General features: G+C 37.5%; 1 protein-coding gene across 1 annotated transcript in view; it reads right to left on the reverse strand.

Moving 5' to 3' along the window:
* Positions 1 to 992: 992 nt before the first annotated feature.
* Positions 993 to 13,151, reverse strand: part of RNF17 (ring finger protein 17) — a 117,809-nt gene continuing 105,650 nt past the window's right edge. Inside the window, exons 31-36 of the mRNA XM_005888714.1 lie at positions 12,477 to 12,533; positions 10,340 to 10,456; positions 9,020 to 9,188; positions 7,186 to 7,321; positions 5,141 to 5,330; positions 993 to 1,091 (exon numbers count right to left, since the gene is read on the reverse strand). Coding sequence (XP_005888776.1) covers positions 993 to 1,091; positions 5,141 to 5,330; positions 7,186 to 7,321; positions 9,020 to 9,188; positions 10,340 to 10,456; positions 12,477 to 12,533 — 768 coding nt within the window. The remainder of the gene's footprint in view (positions 1,092 to 5,140; positions 5,331 to 7,185; positions 7,322 to 9,019; positions 9,189 to 10,339; positions 10,457 to 12,476; positions 12,534 to 13,151) is intronic.

Genomic DNA, 13,151 nt, shown 5'->3' on the forward strand with positions numbered 1-13,151 from the left:
CTTACATATACAGTAAAATTATAAAGACATATATAAGCATGTGCTAAGTTGCTTCAGTCGTGTTCTACTCTTTGCAACCGCATGGACTGTAGCCCACCAGGCTCCTCTGTCCATGGGATTCTCCAGGCAAGAATACTGGAGTGGGTTGCCATGCCCTTCTCCAAGGTATATAAGCACAATAAATGCCAAACTCACAGTATTCACCTTGTTTGTAGGTAAGAGAATGATTGGGGAAGGGTAGAACAGGTGCCTACACTGTGCTGACAGTGTCTTATTTCTTAAACTGAATATATAGGAAATATTTTTCCTAATGTGGCTAAAATATAAAAATTAAAATAAGTAAATACTTGGAAAGCAAATATTTATTAACTTTTTTCAAACAGTTCTTAACAGTTCAACATGTAAGGAAGGAAAAAAAAAAAGCCCAGCAATATTGCAGAACAAGTGAAGGAAGTAAGCCTGAAATGGTCTACAATGTAACAGAAAACTTTCTTCTGGGCTGCTACAGATGCTCTGTACTGTATACCTGAAAAACAGAATGTGTTATTTTAAACCTGTGCTTAATGTTCAAATCTAGTTACTAAATCGTGTGTTACACTTATGTGAATGAATAGAGTGTGAGCTGTTTACCGATTAACCCTAATAATGTTTGTTATTAGGACACTGGTTATCCAGTAGTACCGTATGCAGAGGTAAGAGTTATGAGCTTGAATTATTTTCAGTGCTGGTCTCCTCCTTACGCCCCAAAACTATTTGGTACCATGATCAATCAGGACAGCTGTTCAATCCCAGCATTTTCACAACTATGGAACCTTTCTGATACTGACACTCAGTAGTTTATAGTTTAGAAGGGCTTATTAAGGAGAAATCTAGAAGAGAGATTCTTGTTGAGCTTGGTTGTCATTCCTTTGAGAAACAGTGTGAACCTCTGCTGTGTCAGTGCTGTGCCTGAAGCTGACCGTAAGGATGAACAAGAAATCATGGTACTTACATCATTCATCTCGGTCTGCAAGCCCCATTTCTACTAATGACATATGAATTGGATACTGTTTATCTTCATATAAAGTCACCATTTGTTCTGGTACCTGAGCCTAAAATGAAAAGATCTTTGTCAAGAAAATACCATCATGTCTTTGCTGCCTGTTCCTCCTACAGCTGGCAAGAGAGACAAGGCATTCTCTAAGTTTATAAATTTGTACTATGTCCTTTCAAAGGTATTTGTGATGGTTTCTTGCTAAATTCCATTCTTTCTGTCTTCTACTTTATTTGAAATGGAACTCATCCCCAAAGTTTTCCTGGATTGAGCCAGTGGGCTCTCATAGTACCTTCCTTGTTAAAATTCATTTGCACTGTACACATAAAGCATACCTTTATGCACACACCACATTTTGATTGTTGTTCATGAGGTGAATACACATGTATTTGTAAGAACACTTACTTGGTCTGCTAGTATTTTCACTGGCTTCTTGAGAGAAACCTTGCATAAGCTCTTTACACTACTGCACACACAGGAGTGTGATATGTACAGAGATTTTCAAAAAGCACTTTCTAGTAACCGCACTACTACATTAAGAGCTCATTTTTGCCACAGCCAATATATCAGAAATCCCCAAATCTCAGGTCCTCAAATCAGAGCAAGTTGGGCTGAAACAACAGTGGTGAGGATGAAGCTGAACTGAAGAACATGTTTGCATCTAAAGGGACAGCTGCTGCACCACTTGTGTTGTCATTCCAGAAGATTTTGTAATATTTAAATATATAAAATATTAGATTTTATAATACATAAAATATATAAATACTAGATTTTATGAAACTTAAAAACAGCAGAGTTTTGGTGTATAATTTTCCAGTTTTAAAACAGCTGTGTTATTAAACATGGGTACAGGTCAGAGTCTGTGGGTCTCCCTTTTGTGTCTAAGCCTCTAAAGTAGAAAGCATATTAATACTGAGCATGACCTGGGTTTTCTTATTTGAACCTTTTCATACAGTTCTACTACATTAAACAATTCAAACTTAGTATGAGTACTCTGAAAACCACTTTCTCTGATTTTGACCACAATTCCGTTGTAATTTTTCCAACTTTTAGGACGCAGTTTAAATGTTACTTTTCCCCTGTGGTACTCTACTGGGCAGGGGCTCAAATACCATATTTCAGTCTCTTCAGATAGAAATCATCCTGCTTCTCCCTACGTCTCACCCCAAAATACCTGTACTTGTTTGATAACACTTCATTCATTCTACTTGTATTAATGGTTTACACGTTCCCCTCATTGAACTCAGTTCAGTTCAGTCGCTCAGTCGTGTCAGACACTTTGCGACCCCATGAACTGCAGCACACCAGGCCTCCCTGTCCATCACCAAATCCCAGAGTTCACTCAAACTCATGTCCATCGAGTCGGTGATGCCATCCAGCCATCTCATCCTCTGTCGTCCCCTTCTCCTGCCCCCAATCCCTCCCAACATCAGAGTCTTTTCCAATAGAGTCAACTCTTTGCATGAGGTAACCAAAGTACCGGAGTTTCAGCTTTAGCATCAGTCCTTCCAAAGAACACCCAGGACTGATCTCCTTTAGAATCGACTGGTTGGATCTCCTTGCAGTCCAAGGGACTCTCAAGAGTCTTCTCCAACACCACAGTTCAAAAACATCAATTCTTTGGCGCTCAGCTTTCTTGACAGTCCAACTCTCACATCCATACGTGACTTCTGGAAAAACCACAGCCTTGACTAGACCGACCTTTGTTGGCAAAGTAATGTCTCTGCTTTTCAATATGCTATCTAGGTTGGTCATAACTTTCCTTCCAAGGAGTAAGCATCTTTTAATTTCATGGCTGCAATCACCATCTGCAAGATTGCCCAGAGAAATATCAACTCAGATATGCAGATGACACCACCCTTATGGCAGAAAGTGAAAAGGAACTAAAAAGCCTCTTGATGAAAGTGAAAGAGGAGAGTGAAAAAGTTGGCTTACAGCTCAACATTCAGAAAACTAAGATCATGGCATCTGGTCCCATCACTTCATGGGAAATAGATGGGGAAACAGTGGAAACAGTGTCATTGACTTCAGTTCAGTTGCTCAGTTGTGTCTGACTCTTTGCGACCCCATGAACCGCAGCACACCAGGCCTCCCTGTCCATCACCAACTGCTGGAGTCCACCCAAACCCATGTCCATTGAGTTGGTGATGCCATCCAACCATCTCATCCTCTGTTATCCCCTTCTCCTTCTGTCCTCAGTCTTTCCCAGCATCAGGGTCTTTTCAAATGAGTCAACTCTTCACATCAGGTAACCAAAGTATTGGAGTTTCAGCTTCAACCTCAGTCCTTCCAATAACATCCAGGACTGATCTCCTTTAGGATGGACTGGTTGGATCTCCTCACAGTCCAAGGGACTCTCAAGAGTCTTCTCAACACCACAGTTCAAAAGCATCAATTCTTTGGCGCTCAGGTTTCTTTATAGTCCAAATCTCACATCCATACATGACCACTGGAAAAACCACAGCCTTGACTAGACGGACCTCTGTTGACAAAAGTAATGTCTCCACTTTTTAATATGCTATCTAGGTTGGTCCTAATGTTTCTTCCAAGGAGTAAGTGTTTTTTAATTTCATGGCTGCAGTCACCATCTGCAGTGATTGTGGAGCCTGGAAAAATGAAGTCAGCCACTGTTTCCCCATCTATTTGCCATTAAGTGATGGGACCAGGTGCCATGATCTTAAGTTTTCTGAATGTTGAGCTGTAAGCCAACTTTTTCACTCTCCTCTTTCACTTTCATCAAGAGACTCTTTAGTTCTTAACTTTCTGCCATAAGGGTGGTGTCATCTGCATATCTGAGGTTACTGACATTTCTCCTGGCAGTCTTGATTCCAGCTTGTGCTTCTTCCAGCCCAGCGTTTCTCATGATGTACTCTGCATAGAAGTTAAATACGCAGGGTGACAATATACAGCCTTGATGTACTCCTTTTCCTATTTGGAACCAGTCTGTTGTTCCATGTCCAGTTCTAACTGGTGCTTCCTGACCTGCATATAGGTTTCTCAAGAGGCAGGTCAGGTGGTCTGGTATTCCCATCTCTTTCAGAATTTTCCACGGTTTTTGTGATCCACACAGTCAAAGGCTTTGGCATAGTCAATAAAGCAGAAATAGATGTTTTTCTGGAACTCTCTTGCTTTTTCGATGATCCAGCGAATGTTGACAATTTGATCTCTGGTTCATCTGCCTCTTCTAAAACCAGCTTGAACTTCTGGAAGTTCATGGTTCACATATTGGTGAAGCCTGGCTTGGAGAATTTTAAGCATCACTTTACTAGTGTGTGAGATGAGTGAAATTGTGCAGTAGTTTGAGCATTCTTTGGCATTGCCTTTCTTTGGGATTGAAATGAAAACTGACCTTTTCCAGTCCTGTGGCCACTGCTGAGTTTTCCAAACTTGCTGGCGTATCGAGTGCGGCACTTTCACACCATCATCTTTTAGGGTTTGAAATAGCTCAACTGGAATTCCATCACCTCCACTAGCTTTGTTCGTAGTGATGCTTCCTAAGGCCCGCTTGACTTCAGCCGCTGTAAGGATCAGCGGCTGTGCTTTGCTGGAGCAGCCGTGAAGAGATACCCCACATCCAAGGTAAGAGAAACCCAAGTAAGAAGGTAGGCATTGAGAGAGGGGATCAGAGGGCAGACACTGAAACCACAATCACAGACAACTAGCCAATCTGATCACACGGACCACAGCCTTGTCTAAATCAATGAAACTAAGCCATGCCGTTTGGGGCCACCCAAGACGGACAGGTCATGGCGGAGAGGTCTGACAGAATGTGGTCTCCTGGAGAAGAGAATGGCAAACCACTGCAGTATTCTTGCCTTGAGAACCTCACTGACTTATCTGTTCTTTAGTTATAGAATATTCATCTGGATCATTTTATATCTTAGTCATTACATCCCTGATATTTTATATCATTGGAGGGCTAATCAAAAGCTTAAGTATAAATTATATAAAACTAAGACATTGTTTGAAGCAGCCTTAAAATTAATCCTATAGTATTTACAGCATTATAAACTTTAAAGCATTTTACATGTAAAGCACTTTAGAAAATTACTAAGGATCCTTGAAATACCTTCAAAAGAATCTTGGTCAGTTAAGACAGATACTTACCATGGAAGAAGCATAAAGCTGTTTTCCTTGTAGACAGTCTATCATGGCCCACAATGCTTCCATGCTCCACTTCGGACAATATGGTATTCTTGCCTTTCCTACATCTCTCAAGGGTGGTTTAAACCCTGCCAAGAGAACCTTTATGGCTCGGGCTGGATACTGCATAAGATGAAGAGGGATTTGACGCAGTCTGTCACAAAGAAATTCTAAAATTAAAAATTTTTTTTTTTTTTTTAAGAATTAAAAACCCTATTTAAAAAAATGTTAATGTCACAATTAGGGGAAAACTTTATGATGTTGGATTTGGCGGTGATTTCTTTGATATGACACCAAGAGCACAGGCAACAGAAGAAGAAAATTCAATTATATCAAAACTTAAAACTATGCAAAAGGCACAATCAATAGAGTGAAAAGGCACCTTGCAGAATGAGAGAAAATATGTTCACGTTAAAAATGATATTTCTCCAAAGAGCTGTAAATGGCCAACAAGCACATGAAAAGATGTTCAACATCACTAATCATCAGGGAAATGCCAATGAAAGCCATATATGATATCACCTCATACCCATTAGCATGGCTACTATTAAAAAAAAAAAACAAAATACCGCCCAGAAGATAACAAGTGATAGTGAGGATATAGAGAGAAACTGGAATCCTTGGACATTTGGTGGGAATGTAAAATGCTGCTGGGGAAGTTTGGTGGTTCCTCCAAATACTAATAATAATTAGCATATTATCCAGTGACTCCACTTCTCAGTATACTGAAAGCAGGGTTGTAAAGAGATATTTGTATGTACATTTTCATAACATCATTCACAGTAGTCAAATATCCACTGATGGGTGTGTGGATAAATAAAATGTGTTAAATACATATGATGGAATATTATTCAGCTGTAAAAAGGAAGAAATTTCTAACACATGCTATAACATGGTTGATCCTTGACATTATGCTAAGTGAAATAAGACAGTTAGAAAAAGATGTGAGATATTCCTACAATAATCAAGTTCATAGAGATGGAAAGCAGAATGGTGGCCGATGGGCTGGATGAAGGGACAATGTGGAATCATTTAATGGGTACAAAGTTAGATTCAGTTTTGAAAATGAAGAGAGTTCTGGAGATTGGTTGCACTAACCATGTAAACTGAGTTAACACTACTTAACTATACATTTAAAAATGGTTAAGATGATAGATTTTATATGCATATTATATCATTATTAAAAAAATAGTTACAAATAACAACAAAACTTGGAAAAATAACAGTGTTGGCAAGGATGTGGAGAAAATGGAACTCCTGTGTGTTGCTGGTAAAAATGTTAAATAGTATAGCTGATATGGAAAACTTTGGCATTTCCTCAAAAAGTTAAACATGAAATTACCATGTGATCCTGCAATTCCATTTCGAGGTACATATCTTAAAACAGTTGAAAGCTGGAATTTAAATGGATCTTCTTTTTATGTCAGTGTTCACAAAGTATTATTCACATACCAAGTGTCCACCAAGAGATGAATAAACAAAATGTGGTGTATATGTACAATGGAATATTACTTAATTGTAAAAATAATGAAATTCTGACAAGCTACAACTGGATGAACTCTGAAAACGTTATTCTAAGTAAAATAAGCCAGACATAAAAAGGCAAATATTATATCATTATGTTTGTATGAAGAATTTAAGTAGATTCATACAGAGCAGAAGAGGACTCACTGGGAGCTGAGAGAAAGGGAACAGAATGTTACTAAGGGGTCCAGAGTTTTTGTTTGGGATTATGAAAAAGTTGTGAAAATGGACAATAGCAGTGGTTGTACAACACTGTGAATGTATTTAATGTCAATTAATTGTATACTTAAAAATGGATGACAATAATTTTTTTTACATTAAAAACTTTGATACAGTAAATTTTGTTATGTACATCTTACCACAATAAAGAATAACTTTTAGAGTAAAAACAAACTCCCAATAGTAGCTCTAAAATAGCTTTTTGAAGTAAAATATTTTTAATTATTAAAAAAAAATAGACTAAGTTTACTTTTTTGTTTTTTAACCTGTTTACTGTCAGCTTTTCAGTTGATCCATAATCAACAAATTGTACCAGGACAGCTAGAGGATTAAATTCTTTAATGGAAACAATCTTTGCTCTATACCATAAGCCATCATCATATTCTGCAAGGCAAGGCATTTCTGAAAAGACAGAAAAAGAGGGAAATTACATTGCCTTTTATTTTCTTAAAAATATACATGCTTTGAAATACAGTAAAGTACAAAGAAGACATAATCCCCATATACCTGTTATTCAGAATTAAACACTAAACAGCCATATGTTGGCTTGTGCTCTTTTTTTCTGTTTATATACCCTGTTTTCCTAATTCCTAAATTAGGAAAATGTTTGAAGAAAGACATTTATCCCTTTCTCAGAGTTCCTAGTTCTACCTCCCATGGCTTAGACCATCCTCCCTCTCCTCCCACTTCTTATATGCCTCCAATTTTTTTCTTTTGGGCAGCTGTCTTCTGCGAAGGATAGTAAAATGGGTTCTATTATTCCTACTTTTAATTTTCCCCTCCTCCAATGCAATTCCATTACTCTCTAGTTTAACATTTTTCAATGGCATCTTAACTGTTTGCAGTACCAAGTTCTTAGACTGCAGTTTACAAGGTTCTGAACCGTATACTCCCAACCCACTCTGACCACATATCCTCAACATCTTACCCACACAAATTCCTTATTTAACTCCTTTAATATAGATTCCATATGAATTTAACAGGCACTTGCTTATGAATCAACTTTCACGTATGCATACTTAACTTTAATTCCAGAATAACTATAGAAAAATGCACAAATATATGTATAGATAGCTCCATGAATTACCGTATCATGCACAGATTGTGTAACTTCCCTTGAGAGAAGAACACGAAGAAGGAATTGTTTCTTCTAGACTATAAATTAGTTTACAAAAAGAAAATATGATAATGAGCTTATTTTTTCACTCATTCAACAAATATTTATAAGCACCTACTCATGCAAGTTGCCTTCCTCAAAAGCTGGGGACACTGCAGTACAAAGTATTCCTGCTCACAGTGCCCCTTCCTAGGAGAGGAGGCAAGGGAGAAGAGGTGGTGGAGAGGGCAGGGTAGGGGAGGGAGGTTGACGGGTGGGGAAGGAAGAGCACCAGGGAAGAAGACCTGCGGTAGGGGAAAGTAGAGCAGAGGTCCTGCTATACATTCTAGAACTTTCCAGGCAGGGAAAAGGGCAAGTGTTGTTTATCAGCCAAACATGGGTCATAAGTGATTAAAATCTTATTAAGTAGCAGATAAAGACATTAGGCTCTAGCTTTCCTTTGCTAAAGTATCCTCTGATAAGTACAAACTACAAGGATGAACGTACCTCTATACATGACATGGATAAAATGTACAGACACCACTCAGTATTTCAGGAACTGTCAACACAGGTAACGAAATGCATTTTCCTCGTAGGAGAATTCCATGTATTTAATAAAGGATGGTAATATATATTAGAAAGGGAAAAAGCACAATTTCATCTATACTGACAGGACAGGACAGAATATGAATTCCCCTGCCCTCACACCAAGATTCTCTATTTAGGTGGCTTGTAATGAAATTAAGTGCCATTTAGGTCTAAATAACAACTCACAATTTTGAGCTACTGGCAAAACCTCAAGCTCAGAAAAGCCATCTTCATGCAATCAAGTGTTCACAGGCGGCCTGAGCTTTGGAAAATCAAAGTGCCCTAAAGCATGAGGCCAAGTGTATAAAGTGAGGGCAATAAAAATACCAGTTAACCTTAGAAACAACTCAATCTCATCAACATTGAAACAAAACAATGATTTCATTAGGAATCCCACTTTCCTGAAAGACTGGTACCTGTTCTGAAGTCTGTCAAAGGAGGGAATGTCTCCATACTCTTATTGAACCTCCGCAGTGCCTCCTCGAGGCTCTCTGGCTCAGATTCCCAGCCGACTCCACTGTCTTCTGTGTCACTGTGCTGGTTAAACAAACTACAACTTTCGACAGAATCAAGGCAAATATATACCTGAGTTGGGGGAAGGGAAGGGAAAAACATTCAAATTCTGTAACTTTCCGTATTCAAGATATGGGCAAAAGTACTGCAGGAAAGCCTCCAATAATGGCCTCATGGTCCTTATGGAGTTAAGTCCTCATATCAAACCAGACTTGTTCTCTGTGGCTGAAAAATGCCATAGCATGATGGTATGTGACTACTGAGCTTAGACTGTAAAAGATGTGGCCTCTGCCTTGGTGGTGCCTGGCCCGCCAGGGGGCACGCACATGCATGTTAGCAGGCCCAGGAGAGGCCCACAGAGCAGGAGCCCAGCACCAAGCTCTGGAATTGGATCCTGCAGTAGCATACCCCTCTTCCCACACCTTGACTGCAACCTTGAGACCCTGGATTCCTGACTTTCACGTGTGTTGTTTTAAGCTGCTAAATTTGGGGTAATTTGTTCTGCAACAATAATAACTAGTTAAAAATCATTATAAAAACCAACAATAGGTTACACTACTATGTTCCCTGATGAAATTATGGAGCAAATTCTCCTTGCTTGTGAAGGAATAGTTTACTGTGTAAAAACAGCTGAAGGACTGCTCTGCCACTTAATCTGTCATTTCTTTTTCTCTTGCTAGTCAAGTATATATAAATGAATTTTCTTTAGTGTACTTATTCACTCAGTCAATATTTATTGAGTGCCTACTATGCATCAGGCAGTATTCTAGGTATTCCAGGGACATATCAGTGCCCAAAAGACAAAAATCCCTATCTTCATGGAATTACATTCTAGTAGGGAGATGTAAACAGACATAGTAAGAAAGTGGTGGTGTGTTAGAAGGTGATAAATAGTATGAAAAAACAGAGCAGGGTAAAGCGTACTTAATTAAGTTCAATGTAGGAAGAGGACAGGGGAATGAGATGTCTGAGATTTCTTCGGTGGCAGTAAATTCAAACTTAAAAATCTAAATATTTGATTTAAAGAGCTATACATTACTGGGAAAACCCAAAAGTGATTAAGAAACAGTTGCCTTACTAAGTATAAACAGATGTTTGAAGAAGAAACTATAGGGTAGGTAAACTAGAGGTCAGCAATTGTTAATAAAGTCAGGAAGATAGAAATGTGAAGAATCCATCCTAAAGTTAAGACCATAACCAACAGTGTTACTGAAATTACATACTTCACTGGGTGAGACAACGTGCTTTACTTGAACAGCATAGAGTTCCTCAGGGGGAGGTAGAGATGAAGACAAATATGGTGGTAAAATAGGAGTCTCTGTTTCAGGCAAAAGCAAATCCTAAAACAGCACAAATAAATTCAAATTTCAGAATGACTATTACAGAAAGCCACTACATTATTAAAGTTCATTACAATGCCAGTTTACTTTCTTAACAAAAAGTTAGCTGAGACTATCACAAAACAATTTTGTTGTAGCAGGACCAAAATGTGGTAGGCAATCAAAAGATCTTTAGAATGCTTTTGTCTCCTGCCTAAAAAAAAAAGATGTTAACTACCGCCCCCGCCCCCCCACCACAGGAATGTTTCTTTACATATTATTATAATATTTACACATACACATAACATTTTAGAAGAAACAAACTGACACTGCTCAGTGGGACTGGGGTGTGTGAGGTGTAGAATGGGGGCAACTTCTTTCCTTTTCACATTTCTGTAGTACTGCATTCATTTTTAGAGTATGTATTTTATAATAAAAACTAAAATAATATATGAAATGCCAAAAGAAGATTTAAGTTAAAAATCATCAGAAAAGTGTGCTCTCCCTTAAGCTCTATAAAAGGATAAAGAATAATTAAAAGTTATATGATTCCAAAGAGGATCACGGCAGTCAGCAGTTGTTAAAAGCAAATATATATAAAGAAATAGGTGACTTTTATTAACTTATAAAAATCCTGAATATGGTACTCAGTATAAATAGTAAAATAATCACATTCAAATTTGTAGACTCACTTATTATGTAACAATTCCAAACTGGTGGCAAAACAAAACATACTTGAATCACTCAGCTGATTTCAGCAAAAAGTGACTATCCACTGTTAAAATTTTACTGATTTGTTACAAAACACTTTACAACAAGCATATGTTATTTTTATAATTATAGAAATTATTTTTGTAAGTTTTTTTATTTGGCTGGCTGGGTCTAGATGCAGCATGTGGGGGTCTAGGTTTCCTGACCAGGGATTGACCCAGCGCCCCTTGCACTTGGGAGTGCAGAGTCTTAGCCACTGGACCACCAGCGAAGTCCTTATAGGAATTAAATTCTACTTATAAATCATAAAATTTTACTTATCAAAACACTTTCTGCACAGCAAAAAGCACAAGTGACAAAATAAAAATTTTTTTATTTTGTTTATCCGTTTATCTGTTTTTATTTAAGCTGGACTTCAGGATAAACTGGATTCACCAATATTTAAAACTTTGGCGCTTCAACAGATATCATCAAGAAAGTGAAAAGACAACCCACAGAATGAGAGAAATATCTGCAAATCATGTCTGATAAGGGACTTGTATCTTCATACCTATCCTAAGATGGCTAGGAAACAAGTCAAGATAACAAGTGTTGGTGAGGATATGGAGAAAATGGAACCCTTGTACAATACTAGTACTAAAGTAAATTATTGTAGTCATTTGGATAAGTTTCACAGTTTCTTAAAATGGTAAACATAGTCATATGACTCTGTAATTCTCATGACTTAGTAATTCCACTTCTAGGTCTATACTCAAGAGGAGTAAAAACCAACATTCACTTAAAAATTTGTACACAAATGTTCATAGTAGCTTTATTTACTATCTGTAAAGGTAAAAACAATCCAAATGTCCATCAACTGATGAATGGATAAACAAAATGTGGTATATCCATATAAAGGGATATTATTCAACAATAAAAAGGACACATACAACATGATTCAACCTTGCAAACATTATGGTCAATGAAAGAAGCCAGTAAAAAAGGACTATGTACTATAATAATTCACTTTCTATGAAACGTCCAGGACAGGCAAACCCACAGAGACAGTTTCCAGGAAACTGGGGGGTGGAGGGGGGTAGGAAGTGATTGCTGCTGGTGTGGGGCTTCTCTTTGAGATGAAATGTTGTGGAATTAGATAGCTATAATGATTACAAAACTCTGTGAATAGGTTAAAAAACCACTGACTTGTACACTTTAAAAAGTTAAATTTTATGGTATATAAATTATCTCAATAAAGCTGTTACAGAAGAAAATGCTTACTTCCTGATCTGGAATGAGATTCTTCGTATTGAAGTATCCAAATTTTCAAAATATTTAGACTGAAACTTACCTCAAACCTTATTTCCCATCTCTCTTCCTCATACTTTTTATTGTAATCTGTTGGATTCTGAAATAATATAGTATTATCAATGAAAACTTTACCTATATAATATTGTTTTAAGACACTTTCATATTTCATCCCACAAAAACCATGTGCATGTTCTTGTTGGCATTCATTTTCACTTAACTATGGGAAAATTTAGTGTTTTGAGTAATTTAATATTGCAATAAGAAGAATCCTCAAATTATGCCAGAAGCATGTTAACAACTGTAATTAGTTTGTAAGAGTGGGAGCTCTTACCTTTCATTTTAAATGGCCACAGTGAAGAGTACATACATCTGGCAAAGACTAAATGATGAACAGATGAAACACTTACACAAACACACAGGGGCACACATGCACACAAACCATACACTTCTCTGCTCAACAGAAATAGCTGGCTGTGTGGATTATGTGTACAAAGTTATGTAATAGTTTTCCATTTGAGAGAAAAAAGTAATTTCCTTCACTGCACTGACCACCCACTGTCTGGTTGTGTACTACAGGTAAAATGAATATTTGAAAACCTAATAAGTGAATTGTAAGTCTAACAATATCTTGCTATATAAAATGTTCATGCTATTATTTATGGTGTGTACCCTATTTCGATAAAATATTTGTGGCAGCCTGCAATATGAAACCATA

The sequence above is a fragment of the Bos mutus genome, chromosome 12, assembly GCF_027580195.1.
Source record: "Bos mutus isolate GX-2022 chromosome 12, NWIPB_WYAK_1.1, whole genome shotgun sequence".
NCBI lineage: Eukaryota > Metazoa > Chordata > Mammalia > Artiodactyla > Bovidae > Bos > Bos mutus.